The 28,000-nt window shown below is 44.8% G+C and overlaps 1 protein-coding gene across 4 annotated transcripts in view; it reads left to right on the top strand.

Moving 5' to 3' along the window:
• NDRG4 (NDRG family member 4) overlaps positions 1-20,712 on the top strand; it is a 106,403-nt gene extending 85,691 nt beyond the window's left edge. For 3 of the 4 annotated variants that reach the window (XM_029609245.1, XM_029609246.1, XM_029609248.1), the window contains exons 14-15: positions 8,602-8,640; positions 13,797-20,712. In XM_029609245.1, coding sequence (XP_029465105.1) covers positions 8,602-8,640; positions 13,797-13,951 — 194 coding nt within the window. In that variant the 3' untranslated portion in view covers positions 13,952-20,712. The remainder of the gene's footprint in view (positions 1-8,601; positions 8,641-13,796) is intronic. The other variant, XM_029609247.1, reaches the window with a different exon arrangement.
• The last annotated feature ends 7,288 nt before the right edge of the window (positions 20,713-28,000 follow it).

Here is a 28,000-nt window from a genome sequence, read left to right as displayed (position 1 = left end):
CTTGGGGCATGTTCCGGGCCTGGTGCGTGCTCTCACCGTATGTTTGCACCGGTTCCAGGCTCTCTCTCTCTCTCTCTTTCTCTTCGGGAGGCCCTCCTCGCTCACAGTCTACCTCCTGCTCCCTTCTGTCTCTTTCCCTCATGTTTGTTAGTTTGTGTACATTGCCTCATTCTTTCTCTTATGTACGCTTCTTATGTACGCTCCTCTCTCACTATCACTGTTTCTTTTTTTTGTTTTTTTTATAACTCTTTATTTAGCATTTTTGTGGCATAAACAATGATGACAATAAAAAGACTTTCTCTGTTACATCCAAATAAAATACAAATTTAAAGTAGTGAGTTCTAATACAATAAAATCTTCACCGTAGGTTCCTGTACATACCCAGATCAGTCCAGACCAGTGGGGTTACGCATTCCCACCAGCAGATGGAGACAGAGAGCAAAGCTTTGAGGCACTGGTATCCCAAGTGGGCCACCTGCAGCTCATCAGTTTTTCTCTGACTCCAGCAGATGGTGGTCGTGTATACCTGCAGCTCTGTGTGAGACGGATTTTTCTTGCTCCCTGAGGTGCTAGGTTCAGTGTCTGGGCCATCCCTCAGGTAGAGCCAGGCAAACAGGGGATTGGTTACCCCTGGCGGTGCTAGCCCGTGTGGTTCCGGGTCCCCTGATAGCCAGGGGACTGGCTCCCTCAGCGACCCGAAGGCTCCCCCTCAGTGTCTGCGGTACAGGGAAGTAGCCCCTTTGGGGATTTTTTTTTCTATTATTCTTAGCTTAGGCTTTATTTTTTTACTGTTACTAGAAGTTAGTTTTTGTGTAAAAAAAACAAAAACAGCTCCAAGTTCCCTGTTCACCCGGCTCCTGGGGTAAATCAGTCTGCCCGGTAGTGCAGGTGTAGTGCTGTTGTCAGTGATCATTCCTCAGGTCTTGGGGTTTTTGCAGCAGGGATAATCTAAACGTTTGGCTTATAGATCCCTGCGTGTTCAGGTTTCGGCCCCGGGATGTCTGCTAGGGCGGGTAGGTGGGTGGCAGGCCTCTAGCCAGCCGCTCGGACATTGGCCGTTTCCCGAAAGGGGTGAAGCACCCTTCGTCCTCCTCTTCGTAAGTTATTCCCAGAGTGGAATCTCAATCTGGTGTTGAGGGTGCTTCGTGATCCCCCTTTTCAGCCTCTGGGACACGCTTCCTTGAAGACTGTGTTCTTGGTGGCCATCTGTTCTGCGAGGCGTATTTCAGAACTGCAGGCTCTTTCCTGTAGGGATCCCTTCCTTCGCATTTCGGCTGATAGGCTGTCCCTGCGCACAGTCCCTTCCTTTTTGCCAAAAGTGATGTCTGCCTTTCATGTTAATCAGTCCGTGGAGTTACCCGGATTCCTGGATTGGGCTCGTGACCCCGCTATGGGAAGAGATCTTCAACTGTTAGATGTTCGCTGGGTTCTCCTTCGGTATTTGAAGGTCACTAACTCATTTCGAAAATCGGATCACCTTTTTGTGCTCTTTGGAGGTCCAAAGAAGGGTGAAAAGGCATCTAAGGCATCCTTGGCTCAATGGCTGAAGGAAACAATTTGCTTGGCCTACATCGGGAAGGGTCGCCCCGTCCCGAATGGTTTGATAGCTCACGCGATGAGAGCGCAAGCGGCTTCTTGGGCGGAGTGTCAGTTGTTGTCACCTGAGGAGATTTGTAGAGCCGCAGTCTGGTCTTCCCTGCATACCTTCACAAGGAATTATCGTCTGGATGTCAGGGATCCGGACCAAGCTCTTTTTGGGGAGAGCGTCTTGCGAGCAGGTCTTTCGGGTTCCCACCCGGTGTAATGTGGCTTTGGTACATCCCACTGGTCTTGACTGATCTGGGTATGTACAGAAAAGGAAAATTGGTTCTTACCTGCTAATTTTCGTTCCTGTAATACCACAGAGCAGTCCAGGATCCTGCCCAGGTGCTACTGCCGAAAAACTGATTTTCCTAACGGTTAGCTGCTGTACTTAGGGAATCTATCAGGATGATTCTATAATATTTTGGTTTTTGTTATGAACCGTGGTTCAAACCTGATTTTCAGGTATTGGGGTCGTTTGTTTCGACCCTTAAGGGAGGTTTTTTTTTCCTGTTCGCCCTTGTTTTGGGAATTAGATGGTTTTTTTTGTCAATTATACTTTGCTTGGGTATCTCTAAATACTTTGATGAGCTGCAGGTGGCACACTTGGGATACCAGTGCCTCGAGGCTTTGCTCTCTGACTCCATCTGCTGGTGGGAGTGCATAACCCACTGGTCTGGACTGATCTGTGGTATTACAGGAACGAAAATTAGCAGGTAAGAACCAACTTTCCTATCTTCTCCAAAGTGTTTACTGAGTAAGAAAAGATATATGTACAGCTTCAGCCCAAGTGAACATTTAGGTTACACCCATATATGCAAAATACAGACCCCCAAATCGCATAATACTTAGCGTTTTCATTTTTAAGGTCATACCTTAACTTTTCTATGTCGGCTATGTGAAAGGTAAGGAGCCCATTGTCATCCCAAAGCGGAGCTGTGCACCCCAGGCCCTTATCTCTCCAATCTCTGAATGCTGGTGAGAATGTACACCCCCAAGAGGGCAGGGTTTTCATAGCTGGGAGCAATGGGAGTTTGTTTTGTTGTCCCTACCCAGAAATTTTAAAACCTGCCTCCAAATTTGCATTTTATGAGCTAGTAGAGGACTATTTCTACAGACTGTTCTACTGTTAGGAGAATCTCTATGTAAAAAAAAAGGGAGTACTGCCAAGTTAATCCTCTCTGCTTGAGTTTTTTCCAGTAGAAGCCATGATTCATTTTGTGAAGTTAACCAAGCTTTCAGAAAAATAAGTCTGGCTTCCCAGTAATATATGCAAAAGTTAGGTAGAACCACGCCTCCCTGTCCCTCGGGCAACCACAGGTGGCTTAACTTTATTCTAACCTGTTATTTCTGCCTTATGAACTTAGACGCACATTTATTTAGATAATCAAAGACACTGGCAGGAATTGAACAGGGGGTATGCTGGAAGAGGTACAGTAGCTTCGGCAGCAGGTTTATTTTAATCTTTTAGGTACCAACGTTCCGCAAGTGGAACATTTTTTCATATACTTTTAATTAATTGCAAATTTGTTTATACCATATTTATACCATATTTGGGTCTATGTAAAAAGGGGCATCAGGAAATAATTCCTTCAATGAGCAGGATCTAAAAAGTTAAGCAAGTTTTTTCTGCCCATCCAGGAAATCGTCAAATTCTCCCAAGCCAGCTTATTTTGCGTCACCTAATTTATTAAAGGGGTAGAGTTGTTTACGTAAAGATCTTTCTGATTCCTAGGAACAAAAATCCCCACATACTTAGTTGTTTGAAACATAGAAATGACGGCAGAAGAAGACCAAATGGTCCATCCAGTCTGCCCAGCAAGCTTTCACACTTTTCTTTTTTTCATACTTTTCTGATATTCTTGTCCCTTTAAATAACTTTTTTGGTTCTATTTCCCTTCCACCCCCACCATCATAGATAGCAGTGCTGGAGCTGCATCTAAGTGAAGTATCCAGCTAATTGGTTTGGGGTAGTAACTGCTGTAATAAGCCAGCTTCTCCCACGCTTGTTTATCCAGCCTGTGAATTCAGTCTTTGTTGGTTGTTTGAATATAAATCCTCCTATCATTCCCCCTGCCGTTTAAGCAGTGGGCTGCGCTGGATATGTATTCTAAGTGAAGTATCAGGCATTTTTGGTTTGGGGTAGTACCGCCGTAACAAGCAAGCTACTCCCCTGCTTATTTGTTTTACCCAGACTATGTAATTCAGTCCTTGTTGGTATATGTCTGAATATAAAACTTCTTTTCTTCATTCCCCCTGCCGTTTGAATTCCGAGAGATTCTCTGGGACCTCTGTCCTTGGATCTATCAGGAACAGTTCACATTTTTCAAAGTTAGCTTTGTACCCTGCCAAGGCTCCATCTGTTGAGGGAAGGGTAAGAAAGACTGGGCCGGATGTTCGAGGAGCTGTTATACACCAACATGCCGACAACATGCAGGAATATTTTGTGAACTCTCCCTTCGAGTCGGATCCCCTGGATCTCTGGATGTTGCCTGATGGCTGCTGCTAAGGGCTCTATGGCCCAGTCAAAGAGCAGGGGTAAAAGAAGGTATTCCTGTCTTGTACCCTGAGCTTTTGTAAAAAAGGATGAGAGAGACCCACTAATAGTTAGGCGGGCTGTTGGCCACTCATACATGGCCCTAATCCAGGCAGTAAATCTAGCAAGTAGCCCAGCTTGCTCCAAAAAGGAAAGGCCACAGGAGGCAGTTGAACGCCTTTTCTGCATCCAGTGAAACTAGCAAGCCCGGCATTCCCCTCAGTTTAGTTAAGTGTAAAAGATTAAACAGTCTCCCTGTATTAGAAATAGAGACTCTATCCTTCACAGGTCCTGTGATTCAACTCCAGAAGTAGCATTTCTAACCTAAGTTGCAACACTTTTGGGCATTATTCTCATGTCAGAGTTGAGATGGGTCTTTATGACCCACACTCCTGCATCTTTCCCTTTCTTCTATATAAGTGTTATCGTGGCATCAGTCACGGTGCCCAAGAAATATCCCTCTTCGCCCTAATTTCTCCATTTTTCAAAGAATTCGATGGAAAATCCATCTGGGCCTGGACATTTTCCTCCCAGCAGGGCTCACTACCACTATTTCAGTCCGTCTCTCCTGCATGTGTGTGTGTCGTATGGAATTCGCAGAATTCAGTGAGCTGGCAATAAAGTGGCAGACCAGTTTGAACACTAATAATTGCAAACTAATGCTTGTGGCGAAAGCTCAGTCTCAATTTCTTATGTATAATAGTGGGATCTAGAGGGTCTGTTGCCACTCGGAGAAGAACTCGGGTTGGTGTGCATAGTTTGATAACAACATTGCTCCCGAGTGCAGCAGTGATCTAAAAGGTGAATTGAGGATGTGTAAATAAAATAAGTCATGATGCCATTATACAAACATATGGAATGCCCACATCTTAACTACTGTGGGGTCAATATGCAGTGCAGCCACTGAACAGATGAGAGAACCGGCTAATTATGGCCAATTACCTTTTAAGTGAATATTCAACCTGCTAGGTTTTCAGCTGCATATTCGCTTAAATCTAGCCAGCCTGCAGCTGGCTTTCCCCCTGCCTAAACTTATTTGATTAGTGCTGAGAATCAGCACACGAGTGGATAAGTTGGTAGAAAACATGTCCCGATCCCCTCTCCCTTCCTGCACTCACTATATTAAAAAAAAAAAAAAGATGCCCCCCCCCCCCATGCCCTGTCCCTCCCTCCTAATGATTTAAAAAAAAAAAAAAACCAAATCATGGCCCAGCACACGAATCCCCCTTCCCTCCCGCCTTCATCGGAAAACCCTTAGTGTGAGCAGCCAGGGATAACCTTCTGCCTTCTCTTCCCCACTATCAGCTGGAAAAGAAGAAAGCCTGCAGAGAAGCCCTGAGGGATCCCCTGCCTCCCTCCCGTCCTTGAAAGGGTAGAGGGGTGGCCGGGACTTCTCAACCCCCACCCTTCTGTCCCAGAAAGACAGGCTTTTCCCGGCTGGCAGGCCGCACTAAGGTTTTCTGCTGACAGGAGGGCCCCTGCAGGGCTGCAGTGCTTTAGAGGCCATTGGGAAGGAGGGAAAGGGGCTGGGGCAGTGACAGGAGATTTTTTTTATTTTTTTTTTAAATTGATCATCAGGAAGGAGGGAGGGAAGGGGGAATAGGGCTGCAAATTGGGGGGGTTTTTTTTATAATTGACCATCAGGAGGCATGGGGCAGCCACATAATTTTTATTTTATTTTTTTAACCGACCAGCGGAAGGAAGGGAAGGATGGGAGATGGGGGCAGGCACATGATTTTTGTCTTTTTAGCAAAGGCCAGGAAGGAGGGATGAAGTGTGGCCGGCCGGTCAGCCAGAGTTAGGCCTGTTCCCGCAGCTCCTACATTTGACTGGCCAGGTTAGGTAACCAGCAGTGAAAAATCAGCCTTAAGTCTCCTTACCCCCGCCCCCCGGGTCCAGCTAAATGTTGCCACCTAGTGAAATTTAGGAGGGCAAAGTTTTGCCAGGTAGCTCAGTCTATGTTCAACATTTAATCTCGCTAACAAACAAAACGAACCAGCAACAGTCTTGTCACCGTAAACAATTCAACAAAAAAAGACTGAGATATCTAATGTCAGTTTGTGTACACCTAGTATAAGTGCTGCAAAAAACTTTTATGCAATTTATGAAACCACATCAGCAAGCCTGACAACGGCCGTGAAAACACTTGCCGTTCGGACCACTCGTCATTTGCGGTATTGGTAATCCATGCGAGATGTGTTATTCAGAAAATTTTTATAAACAATATCTGTTCCCCTATAGAGAGTTCATGAGCCCGACAGCGGCCGGTGTTTCGCGATCGGTATCGCTTCTTCAGGAGTCAATTGCAATATCATGGAACAGATGCTATGTAAAAACAGAAATATAGCATGAAAGGAATGAAATTTTGAAAAAGTACTTAACTGAGGTGTCACAGCACGCTAACCTTTATCCCGGACGATTCCGTCTCTCCAATCGGTAAATTCCAGCGGGACAGAGTAACGCTGAAAAGACCCACCCTTTAAAAAGCCCGCGATTTTGAGCACGTAGTGACGTCAAAGCATCATTAAAGAATCGTTGCCGTAGCAACAAAAAGGGATAAAGGTTAGCGTGCTGTGACACCTCAGTTAAGTACTTTTTCAAAATTTCATTCCTTTCATGCTATATTTCTGTTTTTACATAGCATCTGTTCCATGATATTGCAATTGACTCCTGAAGAAGCAATACCGATCGCGAAACACCGGCCGCTGTCGGGCTCATGAACTCTCTATAGGGGACCAGATATTGTTTATAAAAATTTTCTGAATAACACATCTCGCATGGATTACCAATACCGCAAATGACGAGTGGTCCGAACGGCAAGTGTTTTCACGGCCGTTGTCAGGCTTGCTGATGCGGTTTCATAAATTGCATAAAAGTTTTTTGCAGCACTTATACTAGGTGTACACAAACTGACATTAGATATCTCAGTCTTTTTTTGTTGAATTGTCAACATTTAATCTCGCCAGCTACCTACTTATTTAGCTGCCTGGATCCCTTTGAATATTGCCCTGTGTGTGCATTTCTGGAGACCCGTCTCAAAAGGGGCATAGTCACCAAGAAAATGTACAAAGAAAGCAACAACTTCTCTACGAGAAAAGGCTCAAAACATTTTTTTGGTCTGAAAAAAAATACTGAATGGAGGCGTAGCAGAAGTACGTAATATCCTGAAAGGTGGACAACAGGGGTAAGAAACTCCAGTCCTTGAGTGCTGTAGATCGCTCGGGTTTTCAAGATACCTTTTCATGAGATACATTTGCATGCATTGCCTTCATTGAATACAGATGCATCTTATGTATTTTCGTTGTAGAGATCCTGAAAATAGGGGGTGGCTTGTGGCACTCAAGGACCAGAGTTGCCTATTTCTGATGTGTGGAGCAACTAAATGAGGAACTGTTGTTCACCCTGCCTCATAATACAAGAACTAGGTGGGGAGGCTTTAATAAATCTCAATTACATTAATAAAAGAAAGTGAGAGTTGAACTTAATGGCACTCCTACCAGGGAATTCTCCAGATTTCCTCTCTGATTACAGCCCCAGCCACTCCCCTTCAGCAAGCCTGCAAGGAGACAGGAGGGGAGGGGGTGAGTCTGGAGGAGATGCTGCAGGCAGGAAGTGGGGAGGAGCTGCCTGCAACAGACACAGCTCAGTCTGCAGCTGCGATTCCAGGACTCCCTCAGCTGACGGCAGAGTGAGAGTGCATGAGTCCAGGAGCTGTGGACTTGTGGGAGTGGGAGCAAAGACTGTAGGGGGGGGAACACAGGGAGAGAGGAAGGGTAAGAATGCTGGAGAAAAAGTGGGGTGGGGGGATAGAGACGGTGGATTAGTGGAGGGTGGTGGTGTAAGAAAGAAAGCTGGTACGCATTATTTCTTCTTCTCCCCCCCGCTCCCCCTTCCCAACTAATCAATAGCTATCTCGGTGACCACAACCTGGGTATGCTCTCTAACACGGGACATTGTGAAGGCAACCAGCATAATAGAGTTCATTGCAAAATGGACCAGGCGTGGTCTGTTAAAGATAAGTCAGGAATATCTTCCGGGGTTCACAGCGTTCCTAATGTATGATTGCCAAAAACTGGAAGGGTATGGCAGTGGATGAACTCTACACATCAGTATTCTCTAAGCAGGAACGGCTTGCCATGGTCGGAGGCTGGAAGCTTGTCTAGAAAGACCTTTGATCTGACCCAGTTTGGCAAATCATATGTTCTTATGTCTGTGTCTCTGTGTATAACTGTCTTTCATCCTGTCCCTCCCTTATATCTCTCACTCTGTCTTTCCCTTATGTCTGCCTCTTGGTTTCTGTATAAGTCTTTCAGTCTGTCCCTCCCTCTTATCTGTCTCTCTTATTCTCTTAACTTTTTGCTTTTGTAAATAGAATTCTAGGGGATTTTTTTTCCTTTCTTTGAAAACAACCTGTCTTTTTTTTTTTTTTTTGTGTGTGTGTCTTGCCCTGGTCTCTTCCCCCTCCCTGTCTGTCTCTCTCTCAGTTGCATCCCTGAAGGATCGGAGGCAGAGCACAGGAGCAGGTACTGCCTGGTGCCGTTAATTCGTTTCTCCCTGCACTGCTGTCTGTCCCCTGCCCCCTTGGAATGATGCATGTCTATATGTGTGTGCAATCCTTGCTCCCTCCATACGCATTGGCTGTGAATGTCCTAATCTGGCAAGGCTCTCGGGGGGAGGGGAGTGAAAGGTGAAAAAAATAAAGAAAGCATCTCCATGCAAAATAATGTACAATCTTGCACCCTTAAACACTTCTCTATAAAGAGGACATGCAGGAAAAAGATCTGTGAGTAATAGTCTTGGATGGCCAGCATGGTAAAGCAGTGGGGAATGCTAACATGCAGTGTAAGAAGGGTGGTGCTGCTCTTTTATGACATTTATTTGTGTAAAGACAGGGAAGAGATGGATGAAGTTTAAAAGAGGTCTAGCAAAGAGAACAGGGCATACGACACAAGTCCTGTATGGAGAGGTTTTATGGAACTCAACATTTAGTTTCCAGAAGACATAAGGGAAAGGAGAATCTGATAGAAAAGTATGGCAGGTTTCAGGAAAGCACAAGAGTCACATTTTCCACAGGAAAAAAAAAAAAGGTTCAAGAATAAGGATTTATGATATGAAATTGGAAGGAGGGAGGTCTCTCAGATAATGTGAGGAAATGCCACTTTTCTGAAATAGCCTCAAACCTAAACACACAATACTCAAGGTTGGGCCTCGCCAATGGCCTGGTCAAGGGCAATATTAACTCCTTTTCCCTACTAGCAATACCCTCAGAAATCATCATATGAGGCTGCCACAGGGTAGAAGCAGGAGTGACAACACAAAGTTTTACTTCAAAGGCTGACGGCCGCATGGCATAGTCTTCCAGTGGAAGTTGTAGAGGCAATAATGATGGTAAAATTTGAGAGGATGGGGATAAGTCCAGCCACTAAGACCTGAAGGATGGGTGATGCATGGAACAGCCTCTCAGTGGAGGTGGTAAAGACAAAAAGCAGTATCTGATTTCAAGAAATCAAGGGATAAATTCAGGGGATCTCTAAGGAAGGGATGGAAATATAAAGCTAAACTGGTGGGCTATATGGTCTCTTTCTGCCATCTTGTTTCTGTATTTCTAAGAAAAGCCTGAGATCTGCTGGGCTTTGTGGCATGCAACTGGAAATAATGTGGTCCGACTTAGATGGGCCCTCTCTGCTGACAGATTCTGTTCTGTAGCTCATTCTTTTCATTGATTTGATAGCTCTGAAAACTTGGCCAGAAATCTAGAATCCACCAAAAGGGAGATCACTAACATCTTGTTTGTTTACCTTAATTTCTACCTAGCATAAATCAGAAATAGTGAGGAAGAGGAAGTGTGTGTGTGGAGGGAAGGAAGGGGTGCACAGATATGGGGATTGTATATAGAGAGGGTGAGGTAGTTCTCGTTCAGAGCATGTGCCATGAATAGATTTTGCTTTGCTCTGCATTTGTGACCTTTGGTTTAGGTTTCTTGTTGTCTGGGAGATCTCTAGGACCCTTGATGTCTCCATAGTCGGGTTCTGAGAGAAATCATCACCAAATTGCAGCTTCTGTTCCCTCTTCCAGATCCTTTACCCCTCACCCCACTCTTAGCTCCTGCCACCACTCATTTCTCAACTTCTCTCGTTGTTCCGCAGTTTGCGACTGCTCCTTTTGGAATCTGAAGTCAGTGTTCAAAGGGTTTGTCCAGCTAACATTTGAAGTTGGCTAAACAAAACCCCAGATTTGAATATTTCCACTAGCTCCCCAGCTAGATTTTTTGCGGATGACTCGTTACCCGCACAGAATGTAGCCAAATAAAGAGGTGGTGATAGAGGCATTCCCAGATCATGGCTAAACTATCCAGCCAGTGCAGATAGTCAGCTAGTTATCCAGCTAACTTTAGGACAGTTATTTGGCCAACTTGAGTTACCTGGATAACCAAGACAGGTCCCTATCCCCATCTCCTTCCAGCCCTCCGAGATATTTTTTAAAAATATAGCGCAGGCTAAGTGGCCTCCCATTCTCTATCTTTTAAAGAAAGAGTTGCCACAAACTCCCACCCTGGAAGCCCAGCGGGAGGTGGAGAGGCTCTGACTTCCTCCTGCTGGGCTGAATATTAAGTGCAGGTACAGCTGACAGATAGTGGCACTTAGCATTCCTTTATTCACTTCACTCTGGGATGAATGGACCAATTCCAGCAATACTGAGCAGAGATTGGTTCCCTCCTTGTCAGTGAATAAAGAAATTCTAAGTGACTATGAACTTCTCATGCTCAGCATTCACAGCTCCTTTTTGTCCATCTGCTTGGCGTGGTTCAGAATGCGTCAGGTCCTGAGCTGGTTTTCACTTCAGAAAGCTTGCTGCCGCTGTTGCTGTAACTGCTGTTGCTGCCTCTGCTGCTGGGAGCGATGTCAGCATGACGAGCACATTATGGGAGGTGGGGGCATGCTGCTGCTTAGTAAATGCTTTCCTGTTGCTGTTAGCGCACATTGGCCGCTCACTGGAGGCAGGGAGAGCTCCTCTTCAGGGTATAAAACTGAAGCTTACAATCCCCTGGAGTCTAAAATCCATTTGTCCATCTAAGTTCGTTTCTCTCGCAGACAATCAGCTGCCTCATTAGGAACTTGGGGATAGAAATTCAAAGGACTGCTGAGCTGCAAATTGAACAGATTAATTTTACCTGATAAACTTTGTCTGGTATTCAGCTACAACTAATTCGTATTTTGCTACGAACATTTTCATATTTTTTTTCCTTTTGTTTCATTTCAGTGTTTTAAATGAAAAACAAACATAAAATTAAAAAAAAAAAAAAACTAAAGAAAAAATGTCAGATCCAAACTCTGCCTCCCTTCCACAGCAAAGTTAGAGCAACTGAGGGATCACTCTTATTAGTTTTTTACCCAAATCTGATCCCCCAGTTGCTCTTGTCCCCTCCCCTCACCTGGATATTGCATTTCAAATTGGTGCTAAACCAACCAGCAAATCTGCTGGCACCATTTTGAAATACAGACTGGTGGGGCAGGAGCTCATGCTCCCTTTTCACCCACAGATGGGTAATGTACAAAGGGGGGGAGACAATAGAGCAAGGAGCCTGGGAGGGTCCTAGGCAAGTCCAGGGGAGAGAGGGGGTGCTTTTCCTTTTATAAATTCCATGGCATAGGATTTTTTTGCAGAGTGTTTGAAGGGCCTTGGCTGGCAGCCTGCAAAATTAAAACAAAACAAAAACAAATTTCGTTGGTGTTTTGCTTGCAAAATAAAATGAAACAAAACAGGAAATTTGGTTTCAAATGAAAGCTCATCCCTACAGCTCACTGGCTAAAGTTGCAGCTGCATTTCCAGTTAAATCGACCTGCACAAAACCTGTTAGCCTTAAGGCAGCCATATGTACAGCTGCACTACATGGACAAATTTAGCTGGCTAGCACTGAAAATCATGCTGACCTGCTAAATAAATGTGAAAACGCCACACTGGGCATGCCACTGCCAGGTTCATTCTCAGCCTTGTAAATCTGTGCACAGAGCTGGTTTGTGCAGCCAGATTGTAGCATTAAAAATTGCTGAAAGATGATGTGCTTAATTTTGTACCAGGTAGAGATTGTCAGCTTCGGTTCAGTTTGACCAGAGGTTCCTAAACGTTTGCATACAGCTATATCTCACATGGAGTACACACCACATGCATATACATGGATCATGTTTGCTTCATTCTGTAATGTAACTGTGCTAGGGGGTAGGTTTTTGGTTTTTTTTTTCAATTAGACTGTGAAACTGACTTAGAGCGATGTATCCATTAGAGCAGGGGTGGGCACTTCCAGTCCTCGAGGGCCACAAACCAGTCTGGTTTTCAGGATATCCCTAATGAATATGCATGAGAGAGATTTGCATGCACTCTGCCTCAGTTGTATGCAAAACTATGTCATGCATATTCATTAGGATATCCTAAAACCTCGACAGGTTTGTGGCCCTCGAGGACTGGAATTGCCCACCCCTGCATTAAAGAGATTAATGCTGCCCAGAAGTTCTTTACTAGCGCTGGAAAGGGGTTTTTTTTTCCGTTTAAAACACATTAATTGGAAATTGGGGCATAAAGATTGGGGCATAAAAAAAGAATCAGCATGTCAAGAAATTCACTGTGTGTCCATTTTGGAATTGTTTTGTGTGTTTAAAACTTTCAGAGGGATAGCCATGTTAGTCTGGTGTAGCAAAAACTGCCAGGAGTCGGGTAGCACCTAATAGCCTAACCAATTTATTGAAACGTTTGAGGACAGAGATGCATCTGACAAAGTGGACACTGTCCCCGAAAGCTCGTGCTTCAATAAATTGGTTAGCCTGTAAGCTGTCACCCAACTCCTGACATTTTGTTTGTGTGTTTAGTGATCACGTTCATTTTATAGCACCTGGAATCCTGTTCTGCAGCCAGTAGGCGACATTGCTGCTTTATGCAGGTACAGAAAGGGAGCCTCAGTTATATTTTAGTATTCATCTACATGCATATATATGGTTTGGTTTTTTTTTCTTTCAAATACCAAATTTCAGTGTTTTGTGCCAGTGTGTTCTTCTGATCTTTGCTTTTTTTCACCTTTGTTACTTTATAAAGGTTAAATATTGGATTGCACACAGCAATCTCTACTGCTAAGCTCATGTTACAAAAGGCTTGGATAATTAAAAATCTGTGCTCCAACACATCTGTAGGTAAAAATGTAGCATGCAAAGGCGATACACCTAGTAGGGTATAAGGTTTCTGATACTATGTGGGAACTCGAACCCAAAGTAACAGTGTCAGCACACAAGAGAATCTCCATTAGCAAACAACTTGTAGTGCATTGGTGGCGGGGTATACCCCAGAAATTAAAAGATGCACTGCAGGATGTACGTTCTTTTTCAGCATTGATCTAGGCCAATGGCATTAGAGCATTACCAGGAACCCTTATTGCAGGGATTTTCTGAACCCGTTCTGGAGACCCCCCCCCCCCTCACCCAGTTGGCTTTTCGGGATATCCGCAAAGAACGTGCATGAGATAGATTTGTGTGCGCCATCGCCAGTGTAGGCAGATCTATCTCTTGCATCTTGCGGATTTCTTGAAAACCCTACTTGTGGGCTCACTAGGAAAAGTTTGGGAACCCCTGACTTACTGGATGGAAATGAGCTGCAGCCCCTCGTGCTGACTCCTAATTCCTTTCTCTTTCTCTAGTGCCCTCTGCCAGCATGACGCGCCTAGCCCGCTCCCGCACAGCCTCCCTCACCAGCGCCAGCTCGGTGGATGGCTCCCGCCCACGGGCCTGCACCCACTCAGAAAGCAGCGAAGCCATGGGCCAGATCAACCACACCATGGAGGTGTCATGCTGAACGGCCACCGTCCGGCCTCTTCCTCTTTGCTTTCTGGAGACCTGCCATCCCACCTGCCGTCTTGTGCCGCTTCCTACAGATAATTTGTTGGGTGTCTAATTTTTGTAATGTGATATTTAGATTGTTAAGGGAGGGGACAGGGATTGTGAATCTTACAGGAGGGGGGAACACGACACCGCGTCACCACAACTAAAACAATATTTTGTTTACTTCTGAAGCTGGTGGGCTGTGCGCGTAGTAGTCGCACGGTAGCATTGAGTCACTCCGCTGGTCATGATTTTGGTTTTCTTCACAAGGATTGGCTTAAGGGGCTGTGATGCTAGAGGGTTGTAAAGATCTGGCAGAGGAGAGGAGTGGTGTTCTTTCGTGGGAAGGGCTTGTTACTAGAAGTATATGAATTACAGATGATACCAGAAAATCAAGGGCTTGTTGCCCATCGTATGCTTATGCATTATTATAATTATGGGCAGTGAAGCAATAAGAGCTTTGACGGGAACTAAATTCTATACAGTTAATTCCACCCTGCTGTTTCCCTTCAGAGCACTCTCTGAGTAGGAAAGAGGGCAGGTGTGGTCTTCCAGGGCCTAGAAAGCAGAGAGAAGAAAGAGAGAGGTTTGCTAGAATGTCTGAATTTGTAAGATTTCAAGGTTTCCTTTCTGAGGCCTGTTGAAATTCATGTTAGTGGTGTTTAAAAAGAAATATGTAGCACTCATAACTTATGAGGAAAAGAGTAGAGGTAGCGAGCAGAGATAGAAGCATGAATTTATTCTGAGTGTTTTAAGAAGAACATTTGCCACAGTTGTGCGAGTAAAAAGCTGAAAAACTGTAGTTGCTAACACGGTGCTGCTTTTTTTTTCAGCATTGTTACAGGTAAGAACAGGATTATAGCCCCCCCCCCCCCCCCCCACGCGCAAACAAGGGACAGCGGTGCGCCGAGATGAGATTTCACAAACTACAGCGAGGGAAAGCCGATGTGATTACATTTGGGCTTGATTAGTCAGGAGGAATGACTGAGTGAATTTTTTGCAGCGACCCAGTAGAATTCAAAACTTTGATTTGAGCCATAAAGAGGAGGTTGAAGTTGAGATGGAACCTCTGTGTTAGGGCAGCTGTGGACGATACCTTTGCAGTCGGATAATGACAACAGCAACCAGAAGGAAATCCATTCCTCCAAATTCCTTAGGTATATTTTGAAAATTAGAAGCAAGGGAGAGATCTGTAGAGACGATGGCAAGAAGGGCAATTCTGTAATCCTACAGGAACGCATCAGATGTTTCCTGAGGAATATGGGGCAGTCAGCAGAACACAGAACTTGCAAGGGTGGGGGCTTCACCACCAACGCGCCATCTTCTTGTAAGCAGTCTCTTGCCGTACCCAGACATTCAGAAATGTTACCCACATTGTGCAGTTTATCTTAGCACTACACAATTTTGCCATTATGGGGCTTATGTACTAAAGCTTAGTGTTTATGCTAAAGTTGTTTATAGAATGCGCTACAGCTAGCACTCTGTGTGCCGTAACAGCTTAGCGTCAACACTAAGCAGGGGTGAGGAGATGTTAGCGAGCACACATACAAATGAGGCTTTACTGAGGGCATCGCTCCTCCCCCCACGCCCCAATAGCCATCAGACCCCCAATCCCCCCACATGAAGACCTGGCTCCCTCCCGGCCCTCCAGAATGAGGGCTTGCCCTTCCGAAGGGTCCTCCCTCTTCCCAGGCCGGAGGAATGTAGTAGCCTTCTTTGCTTGGATCGCTGCAGCTGCTAAAGAATTGGGGAAGGAAAGGGTTCAAGGACAGCAGAAATCCCCTATGGTAGAAGGCCCTTTCACTTGGGGCTGTTTAAGCCAGGGGCTAACCATTGACAGGTGATGTGCATGCTGTACGTTTTGGGATTAACATGCGTGCACAGTCGGGAGGCCATTTTCTTAGCATCTACACGTGTACAGCAGGTTAAGTGCCCTTTTAACACACACTACATTTTTATCGGCTTGCATTCTAAAATGTTTTTAGCACAAGTTTTGTTTGCAAAGGCTCCTATATAACACAAGAACTCTTGTGTGTTCTAGAAGTAAATTTTGCTCAAGTAGGATACAAACACAACAACATTGCACGCCGATGCTATTGTGCAACAAGTATTTCTTTATATTTTCACACTAAGGATCGACAAGATGGGGAGGGTCAAAAACAGAATTCATCTATGAAATATTGAAGTCTGCAAAATGCCTAAATTTATGTATTTATTTAATGTTTTTTATATACCGATAACCGTTTGCAGATCGTACCGGTTTACATCGCATCGGTTTATTTGACAGTATGCAGATAATTTTCAAAAAGCCTCCATAAGGAAGTCGGCAAAACCACACATAAGTTACGCCAATTTTCAAAGTGGACTTAATGGTTTGAAAATAATCCGAAATAGTGTACACACTCACCCACTCACACTTAATGCCTGCTTCCTGCAGGGTGTAACTGGTGCACGCTTTTTAAAATAAAAAATATGCATGGGTTACGCACATAAAAACCAAGGGAGTTTTAGAACAAGCCATTTATATATAGAAAACCCGTGTTTTATGCACGCAAATGGCCTAGAAAATTGCCCCCTATAAGACACTTCTCAGAAACACCTCTTGCTTGCACGTTTTATCCAGACTTGCTGCTGCTTGTGTTCACGCTGGAAAGAGACCAGGGAGCAAGTTCTACATTTCATCCTGGCAGGGAACACCAGCATGGCTTGGAAGCCAATCCGGAGCAGTTTCCCTAGTGTGAACAAAATAGGATATAAGAACATATTAACTAATCGAGAACCGGAAGCTGGAATAACTGAATCCAGGAGCAGAAGGATTTGTGTGTGAAAGCACTTTTATTGTGTCCTGTAGTGCGCTTGTGCATTGTTTAGTGAATTAGAAATGTTAGTGGATCAAAGCATAGTGATTTGATTCCTTCCCTTTCCTTGTAATGTTTGAAGGATTTCTGGGATTCTGTCCCGTACTCTGCTAATTTCAGGAATTGTGTGTGTAAGAACCCCAGCAGAGAGCCTGACAGCATAAGCAAGGCATGTCCCGGTTTGCAGGCTAGCTAAACTCTAAAAAGAGACATGCTGCAAAAAAGAAACTGCAGGATACTGTTTAGATTCTGATAAGAAACTTGTAAACAACAAAAGAACAAAAATCTGGCGGTGTGATAAAATTATACTGTAGATGATAAATAATTTTCTTTTCCTCCCTGCTGTTTTTCTGGTTTCATATTTTCTACCTCTAGCTTATTGAGCCTCTGTTGGGCCCAGTTCACCAATGGCCTTTGACATGGATACAAAAAGGGCATGATCAATCCAAAATGAGACCTGGAGAAATTTCTAGCACAAGTATATATAATTCTATCCTGGGCCCCATTGCTCAGGCATTGTAGTTCAAGGGATCTGCGGGTTGGATAGGGAGTAATGAGCAGAGATCCAGGCATATTACAAACTGCACAGCAATAAAACACACTCACCCCCCACCTTAATCCTGCGGCGCAGCCAATAGCAAAGTAGCCCCATGTTTCTTAAACGTTGTGTTTTTTGTTTTATAAGTACTTTTTTTTCTCTATTTTTGTGTCTGTTATTTATGTCAGTTGTGGTTTTTATGGCTGACAATATATGAATGGTGAAGTGTGAATTGCAGATCTTTGTGGTGTGATGGAAGTATACAATTGCTGCATGTCACTGCTTAGTTTAATGCTAGTTTCTATTAGTGCATGTGGTAGTGCTACTAAGTGTATTTGTTAATACACTTTAATACTGGAGGCGGAAATACAGTATTTCCGCCCTGGAGGCGACTGTTCAGTTCCTTGTAAACCGGTGCGATATGTATTCTTTACAGGAACATCGGTATATAAACATTAAAAATAAATAAATAAATAAGTGCTCTGCGTTGTCAGTGCAGATATATCACTGTGCTTATGTAGATGTGCTGAGTGACAGTACTCTGTTTTGAAATGCATCCTGCCTTGTGCATATATTGTGTGTTTCTATTGATAACACTTTGAAATGTCTTAAAAGGATATAAGTGCATATACTGTGATATGTGTGTGAGTGAATGGGTGCAAGAGAAAGTTCAGTGTGCAGCATGGAAGTGATGAAAGGATAAGAGAGACGGTGAGCAAAGGATAGTGCAGGCCTTGAGGTACACCAACACATTTATGAAAGGCAGGCATCAGGAGATAAAAGTTGCTCTGACTTCGTAAAAGAAGTTCTTATATGGGAATATTTTACCCACTATTTCTGAAAACATGAATGCTGGTTACATTTTATTTGTTTCTATCTTACGTGATAAGAATTTTTTTTTTTTTAATTGTTCTAGTTATTTTTCATATCTTTTTCAGAACAGGAGATTGATTTTTTTCTTAGAAAGGTCAAAATCTCTTCCATTGACCCTAATGTGGACTGTGCACCTGCAGCATTATTCTAGAGCAGGAGTAAATGTATTTGGGTTTCAGAATTGGCAGAGGTGAATAAAACTTGTACGTGTATGTGAATGAATGGGATTTTGTGGGCGACTGGAGGGTGTGAATGGAACATCTCAAGTGGCTCCTCCTCTTAACACACCCTAAATAACATTTTTACGGCATGATTAATATTTTATTTTTCAGTGACTATGTGCGTTTGCAAGTTTCTATTTGGCAAAACCTAAAGATTTTCAGCTATTTATCTTCTAAAGCTTGAAACAAATTTGGGTGAATTCGCCTTGTAGTGCATGAAAGCAGTTAGAGCCCATCTCACATGAGTTATTGCTGTGTCCTGACTAGGGTTTTTACCAAGTAAGGAGCCTGTACAGAAGGAAGAGTTGCCTGGAGGTAAAAGCACTGGGAAATCAGGATTCAAATCCCACATCTGCCACTGATAGCCCTTGAGCAAGTCACTTTATCTCGTAATGCCTTAGGAACCCACTTAGATATTAAGCTCTGTGGGGAAAGCACTTATACCTGAGTACTTATCACCATTGTACAGTGCTGCAAACATCCACTAGCACTATAGTATGAAATAAGTAGTAGTATTACACAACCAATATATGACCAAGTGTTTAGGTTTAAATTTGTTCCTCGGTGATAATGTTCCTTGATCCTTCTTGAGTGCTGCTGATAAAACAGTTTGGTATCACATCTGTATTTGGCCTTCTCATTGATTATGAAAAATCTTTCTAACATTTCTAGTTAGCATGGATCCTTGATATGAGGAGTGTTAATTGTACCACTGAGAACCTCTTAAACACTGGAGCTTGAGAGTTCCTTGTATAAAGTGCCATTACGGAGAATCATCAGTTGCCCATACAGACTTCAGAGTTGATTTTACTGTGGTGCAGAGGTTAAACACTGCATTTACAGGACAGAGATCCAGGACTGGAGCCTATCTGAAAACAATGCAAGAGCATTCAGACTATGGTCTTAAGTGCATAACCTGGCCCCATGCCCATTCTACGTGCTGTGTATTGTTTGCAGCTCAGTAGTTTCCATATAGACAAAAATATGACGATTGGATTAAATGAGATACTGGTTTGGGATAGCTTACCTTCATGCCTTTCTGTGCCATCTCTGGTGTAAACCACAAACTGCAAGGTTTTCAGAAAAAAAAAAAGAGAGAGAGAAGCAAACATAAGCAATCCTTCCCTAACCAAAACCCACAATCCAAAAGAGGGGACGGGACAAAATCCTACTTCCACACAACCGCAATCCAGAACAGGGGAAAGGACAATTAGCAAAATTTCTTATTCTGTCCTTTCCTCCCATTCTGACACAAGCACGAATTCCAGAGGTCAAACTCTCAGGCCCTGCCCCACCTTCAGAGGTGGGCACAGACCTGAGCTGATGCCCCTTTCTTTCTGATCTTGTCCGTTTGCTGTAGCAAGGGGAGGTCTTCAAATTGGCTTCCATAAAACTGCAGAGCACTTCGGCCTGGGATAGGGGGCGAGCCAGCAGAGGTCAAGGGAATAGCCGCATGGCCCTTTTTTTTTTTTTTTTCAAGAGATCAGATATTATAAAGCAAAAAAGGAGTGCAACAAGTCGTGAAGGGGGGAGAATGAAAGAAAGCTCAGCTGGGGTGCTCGATGTTTTTTCACATCTGTTCATATGCAGAAGAGGGGGGGGGGGGGAGGTACCAGAATGTATATGAAAACATATGTACATTTTATATATATAAACATGTTCATGCCCCTGTTGTATCCATTTACTGCCTTCCAGTGGAATTATTGGCATCACTGTCGCCATCCTAGAAACTCTGTGATGTACTCCGTTTGTCTCAAACTGTTTGTGTGCTTCCTCTAATACACTTAATGTGGATGTTTCTGACAGCCGTGAAAATTCTTTATCACTGTAGATACTTGCTGCATTTTTCTCTTGGTGTATTCTTCCAAACAATATATATATAAATACCTATATATATAATATACATATATATAGAGAGAGATTTTTCCCTCCCTAAATGTTATAGCAATGGGGATGGGTCGAAGCTGTGGTTTTACTTCTACGATGGTCTGTAACTCTTTTTATTTTTATGTCAAGGTGGAAATTTTAATGAATTTGAATTCTTTTTCTCTCGGTGATACAAAATGACGTATACACAATATTTTATTTTTTTTGTTTGTTTGTTTGTGCTCTGTGGTGGTTGATGCTATAAGTTGCATTAATGCCATGATATTTAAAGACTGCTAAACAATGTAAAAGGAAAAAAAAAAAACCTGATGTAAAGAACTAACTGTGTTGAAAAAGTAATAAAAACCAAGAAGCGCTAGAAAATTGTTTGAAAATATTAAACATTTATTGCATTTCATTTGTAATAAAATCAGGGTTCATTTCTTCAGTTGCTAAGTGAAGTACAATGAATTGAAAAACAGACAGCACATAACAGAAACTGATAAACACGGTGAGAAAGGGTCTGTCCGAGGTAAAGTCATACAGACGAACCCCGAGATTTCAAATTCCCAGCCCGCCAACTGGCAAAATTGTACCCAGACAACCTCTTACCCAAATGAAAGGAGAGCGGGTGGGAGGTAGTGCTGAGATCTGGATTAATGGAGGTGGCTAAGTCAGGTGAATCAGTGCCCTAAATTACCCAGATGACGCTTGAGTAGATGTATTTGCCAGCAGAGTTTACCACCAGAACATTCCTGCTAAGGTTACTCAGTTTATTTTACCCCAAAACTTCCTGGTCGCTGCGCCGCTTGCTCAATATGGACATTATTGACTCCTTATTCTGATAGTTTATTATAATGGTTTGGCTTTCCTTTTGCTCAGATAGAAAAGATTGGGGGGGGAAAAAAAAAGAAAGAAACTGACGCGAATACAATGAAATGTGAAAGCAGTGCCGTATCCAAAAATTGCTCAAAGTTCTAATGGGTCAGTTCTGGGAGGCTTTTCCCCACCCCCTCCCCCCTCACCTTTGTCTGTGGGAAATGACCTTGATGAATGGGGCCCTATGTGTAGGCTCAGTAAGGGGACCGGTTTCAGAGCTGTGTGAGCAGGGCCAAAGCCTGCGAGGTTACTTTTACCCACTGATTTTGCACCAGTTGCCAAAGAGAAAGTATGAGCACACTTTACCTTTACAGGAAAAAAAAAGTACCCTGCAGAGATTGGCATCTGCTTTTTCTCTGGATACCTTTTCCTATCAAAACAACATGGAAAATACAAAACAAGGAGGAATGTCGCCCCCCCCCCCCTTTGCCTAACCCTGCACTGGGGACACTTCCAGGAAAATGTGGGTGAAGGTTATCATGTTGTGGAATAAGGCGCCTCCTTTAACCCATATGTAGGGGGTTTGGATTTTCAGAAGGCGTTTGACAAAGTCCCTCATGAGAGGCTTCTACGAAAACTAAAAAGTCATGGGATAGGAGGCGATGTCCTTTCGTGGATTGCAAACTGGTTAGAAGACAGGAAACAGAGAGTAGGATTAAATGGTCAATTTTCTCAGTGGAAAAGGGTAAACAGTGGAGTGCCTCAGGGATCTGTACTTGGACCGGTGCTTTTCTATATATTTATAAATGATCTGGAAAGGAATACGATGAGTGAGGTAATCAAATTTGCGGATGATACAAAATTATTCAGAGTAGTTAAATCACAAGCAGACTGTGATACATTACAGGAGGACCTTGCAAGACTGGAAGATTGGGCATCCAAATGGCAGATGAAATTTAATGTGGACAAGTGCAAGGTGTTGCATAAAGGGAAAAATAACCCTTGCTGTAGTTACACAATGTTAGGTTCCATATTAGGAGCTACCACCCAGGAAAAAGATCTAGGCATCATAGTGGATAATACTTTAAAATCGTCGGCTCAGTGTGCTGCAGCAGTCAAAAAAGCAAATAGAATGTTAGGAATTATTAGGAAGGGAATGGTTAATAGAATGGAAAATGTCATAATGCCTCTGTATCGCTCCATGGTGAGACTGCACCTTGAATACTGTGTACAATTCTGGTCGCCACATTTCAAAAAAGATATAGTTGTGATGGAGAAGGTACAGAGAAGTGCAACCAAAATGATAAAGGGGATGGAACAGCTCCCCTATGAGGAAAGGCTGAAGAGGTTAGGGCTGTTTAGCTTGGAGAAGAGACGGCTGAGGGGGGATATGATAGAGGTCTTTAAGATCATGAGAGGTCTTGAACAAGTAGATGTGACTAGTTTATTTACACTTTCGAATAATAGAAGGACTAGGGGGCATTCCATGAAGTTAGCAATTAGCACATTTAAGATTAATCGAAGAAAGTTCTTTTTCACTCAACGCACAATAAAGCTCTGGAATTTGTTGCAAGAGGATGTGGTTAGTGCAGTTAGTGTAGCTGGGTTCAAAAAACGTTTGGATAAGTTCTTAGAGGAGAAGTCCATTAACGGCTATTAATCAAGTTTACTTAGGGAATAGCCACTGCTATTAACTGCATCAGTAGCATGGGATATTCTTAGTGTTTGGGTAATTGCCAGGTTCTTGTGGCCTGGTTTGGCCTTTGTTGGAAACAGGATGCTGGGCTTGATGGACCCTTGGTCTGAGCCAGCATGGCAATTTCTTATGTTCTAATGGCCTTTTGACTTGTGCCACTGGCTTTTGAAAATCACCCTTTTATTTGAAAACCATAACTTCAGCAACCGTTAAATTAAAGGAAAATTGGTTCTTAACTGCTAATTTTCGTTCCTGTAGTACCATGGATCAGTCCAGACCCTGGGTTATGTCACCAATCCAGCAGAGGGAGGCAGAGAAAACATTCTAATGACTCTGACGTATACCCTGGAGCACCACCTGCAGTCAATCAGTATTGAGCAGTATCAAAGCAGAAATTTAACTACTAACATATTAATTGTTACGTATGGGGTGTTTTAGTGTGCCCTTGGGCCTCAGCCCGGGCCCAGACCTTCAGGGCCAAGCCGAGGGTTGACGGTGGCTCCGCATGGCTAACGGGCTGACCCTCTGCCAGGCCTGCAAGCTCCCAAGGCCAACATCCAAGGATGTTGGAAGTTGAATGGTCCTCCGACCATTCCGAGCCCTTTTGGACCTGCTGCGAGCAGCAGGCCTGGCCTGAGGTTGAGGGCAGACGGAGGCCTTGACACAAAGACAGGACTATGGTCGATGCGGCGGCATCGCAGACAAGACACTTGACAACAGCTGGGTTGATGCATCGGCATCGCGGACGAGGAACTTGACAACAGCAGGGTTGATGCGTCGGCATCGCGGACGAGGAACTTGACAACAGCAGGGTTGATGCATCGGCATCCTTGACGAAGACACTTGGCTGATGCGACGGCATCACAGGCATGACGAGGACTTTGACATCCAAACAGGCAAGTCACAAGGCATGGACATTAGCACTGTCTCTCAGGGCGCCCTACTCAGGCCACCCGCGGGACTGAGTTGCGGACTACCCTGTCCCACTACGCGCCCTACACAGCCCTTGCAGGCTGGTCACGGACCACGAGGAGAACGGGACAGCGCAGGAAAGGTCCAGGCAGAGAGGGACTCCAATGACGAAGCCGGTGTCATCCGAAGCTCCCTCTAAGGCTGGCGGGAACGGAGGCTCAGGAGCACAGGACACACAGTCCACCTGTAGGCTGATCCACTCGGGCACAACCTCATCCGAGGGACCCCCCGGCCTCACTGCAGATGAAGACGCAGGGAAGAACATCCTGGACAGGAAGACACAGCAGGATGTGGGAAATCATGGCGGAACATCAGAACATGGTCAGGGACCTCAGGCAGGACATCGAGACATGAAGACGTAGTATGAAGGCAGACGAGACGAGGAGCTCCACAAAGAACAGAAGACCTTACAAGGCTCTGGCAGGCAGGAGCCTCCAGAGGGAAGTCACCACGATGCAAGGTGAAGAATAGACTGACGAAGCAGCCCTTTATAGGGCTAAGGCAGGAAGTCCACTTGAAGGTGGGGCCAGCACACTTCCTGTGCCTGGCCTTTTAAATCTGGCAGAGAGGCGTGGGCCGGCGCCTAAGGAGCAGGAAACAGGGACTGTGCAGGACCATGGCCAGCGGCCTGCACAGCGTCTGTACGTCAGGAGCAGGCCCTGACGTCGGCAGCGGCTCCAGCCGCTGCGGGGAGCCCCAGGGGCGGCTCCAGCTGCCAGATGGCACCAGGGCTTGCGGCCTAGCGCCGTGAAGATGGAGGAAGCATCAGGGCGGTCCCAGCCCCGCGGGAAGAGGCAAGACGGCTGCGGTTCCAACCGCGGAAGTGGTGATGATCCAGGGCGGCCTCTGGGCCGCGAGGGGCAAGCGAGACCGCGGCTCCATACACATGGAAAGGCCCGACGGCGGCATCCTGCCACGTCGGGTGAAGACAGCCTGGGAAGGTGAGTCTGCTCGCAGGGAAACCCGCGAGCAGTGCGGTTCATGACATTAACTAGCTATCTAAATAGGAGAACGAATTTCCAACTCACAAATCCTAAATGGAAGCAGAATCCCAAAACAAAATCTTGGGAATAAACAAGAAAATATTAAGAAAAATAGCATGAAAGGCGGTTTAATCACCCAAACAGTGAACGAGCGGACTCTCCAAAAAGACAAATATAATACGCAGACATAAAGGGTGGGCGTCTGGACTGATCCATGTTACTACAGGAACGAAAATTAGCAGGTAAGAACCAATTTTCCTTTCCCTGTACGTACCTGGATCAGTCCAGACCCTGGGATGTACCAGAGCTGATTCAATTAGGGTGGGACCCAGAGAGTCCCACTCAGAGAACACTCTCTCCGAAGGCTGCCGAACTTGGAGCGTGAACATCCAAGCGGTAATGACGAGCAAAAGTATGCAACGACTTCCAAGTCGCTGCTTTACAAATCTCCTGAGGAGAAACTAACTGACATTCTGCCCAAGAGGTAGCCTGTGACCTAGTAGAATGAGTTCTCAACCCTTCAGGAAGGTCACGACGAGCTAGAAGATAAGCTGAACGAATTGTCTCTTTTAACCAACGAGCAATCGTAGCCTTCGAAACCTTATGACCTTTGCGAGGGCCACTCCACAAAACAAACACATGATCAGACAATCGAAAATTGTTTGTAACTTCAAGATAACGCAACAGAGCTCGTCATACATCCAATTTTTTAAGATCCCTAGAGGAAGGATCCAAACAATCCAAAGCCGGAAAAGCCAGAAGCTCTATGGACTGATTTAAATGGAAAGAAGATACTATCTTAGGTAAAAAAGATGGTACAGTCCGTAATGAAATTCCTGTATCAGAAATTCTAAGAAAAGGCTCTCTGCAAGACAAGGCCTGCAACTCTGAAATTCTACGAGCTGAAGAAATGGCCACAAGAAACACCACCTTCAATGTGAGATCCTTCAAAGTCGTATGATTAAGGGGTTCAAAGGGAGCCGAACACAGAGCCTTAAGAACCAAATTCAAACTCCAAGCAGGACAAGGATTCCGAAATGGAGGACGTAGATGTTGCGCACCTTTGAGAAAACGCGCTACATCCGGATGCGCAGCCAAGGATAATCCCTGAACCTTACCACGAAAACATCCAAGCGCTGCTACTTGTACCCGTAAGGAACTATAGGAAAACCCTTGGCTAAACCATCTTGTAAAAAAGATAAAATATTGGATACCGAAGAGTGAACTGGATCTACCTGATGCTCATTACACCAAGATTAAAAAACTTTCCACACCCTTGCATAAGCCAAAGATGTAGAAGGTTTTCTAGAACGCAATAAAGTAGTCACTACTGCATCTGAATAACCTTTATTCTTTAACCGACGCCTCTCAAAAGCCATGCCGCTAGAGAGAAGCGTTCGACCGCTTCCAAACAAACTGGACCCTGAGACAGAAGGCAGGGAAGATCTCGAAATCGAAGGGGACCATCCAGTGCTAGTCTGACCAGGTCCGCGAACCACGGATGGCGTGGCCACTCCGGATCCACTAAGACAACGTCGACTTGTTGAATTTCTATGCGACGCAGAGCCTTGCCAATTAGAGGCCAGGGAGGGAACACGTAGAGAAGAACATCCCTTGGCCAAGAAAGTACCATAGCATCTACTCCTTCCGCTCCTCTTTCCCTCCTGCGGCTGAAGAACCGAGGGGCTTTGGCATTCTGAAATGTGGCCATGAGATCCATTGCCAGAGTGGACCATCTTTTGCATATCATTTGATAGGCTTCCTCACACAGTTCCCACTCGCCTGGGTCAAGATGATGCCGACTGAGAAAGTTGACTTGAATGTTGTCCACCCCGGCAATGTGTGAGGCTGCGATGCTGAGCAGATGTTGCTCCGCCCAGGCGATCAGCTGTTGTGCTTCCTGAGCTACCAGGAAGCTTCGGGTTCCTCCCTGATGGTTGATGTACGCTACCGTGGTCGCATTGTCGGAAAGAACCCGAACCGACTTCCCGCAAAGGAGAGGTTGAAAAGCGATTAAGGCTAAACGAACCGCTCTGGTCTCCAAAAGTTTGATCGACCACTGCGCTTCCTCTTCGGACCACTGACCCTGAACAGATGTATTCTGACATACTGCTCCCCAGCCTGAAAGACTGGCGTCGGTAGTGACCACAGTCCATTCTGGAATCTCTAGTGGTACACCTCGTTGCAGATTCACTGTCTGTAACCACCAATCTAGGCTGGAACGGGCCATCTCTGTAAGATGAAGGGGAAAGTGGTGTAGTTCCGAAACCGGATTCCAGCGTGAAAGCAATGCAGACTGAAGTGGTCTCCTGCGCAAAGGCCCAGGGAACCAACTCCAGAGTAGAGGTCATTGAACCTAAAACTATCAAGTAATCCCACACACAAAGAATAGGAATAGACTGTAAGTCTCGAATTTGTGATTGAATCTTGAGAAGGTGATGCTCCGGAAGGAACACTATCCCTTGACGAGTGTCGAACCGTGCACCCAAAAACTCCAGAGATTGGGAAGGTAATAGGTGACTCTTGTCTTCGTTGATCACCCAGCCTAGAGACTGCAAAAGGCTGATTACCCTGTTGATTGTATAATAACAAAGAGATTCCGACTTCGCTCGAATCAACCAGTCGTCCAGGTACGGATGTACCAACAGGCCCTCCTTCCTGAGTTGAGCGGCCACCACAACCATTATTTTGGTAAATGTTCTAGGAGCTGTGGCTAATCCGAACGGGAGAGCCCTGAATTGATAATGTTGCCCTAGAATGCAAAACCTGAGAAATTTCTGATGATCGAATCGAATGCCGATTTGAAGATAAGCTTCGGTGAGGTCGAGAGATGCTAGAAATTCTCCTCTGTGAACCGAAGCTATGACAGACTGAAGAGTCTCCATCCGGAACTTTGGAATCCTTAGACAACGGTTGACCCTCTTGAGAGCGAGAATGGGACGAAAGGTTCCTTCCTTTTTGGGAACGACGAAGAAAATTGAGTAACGACCTTTCCGATGTTCTGATGTTGCAACTGGAACTATAGCTCCTAGGTCGCTTAAACGCTGTAGTGAGTCTTAGATTATGAGACGCTTTTGTAGGGAAGAACACGGTGAAATTAGGAACAGGTGGTGAAGTCGCCGAACAAAATCTAAAGCGTAACCTTGATTTATCACTGATAGAACCCATTGATCCGACGTACATGTGGCCCATTCTCC

The sequence above is a fragment of the Rhinatrema bivittatum genome, chromosome 7, assembly GCF_901001135.1.
Source record: "Rhinatrema bivittatum chromosome 7, aRhiBiv1.1, whole genome shotgun sequence".
NCBI lineage: Eukaryota > Metazoa > Chordata > Amphibia > Gymnophiona > Rhinatrematidae > Rhinatrema > Rhinatrema bivittatum.
The sequence above is the reverse complement of the archived record's forward strand: the minus strand, read 5'-3'. Positions and strand labels throughout refer to the sequence as shown.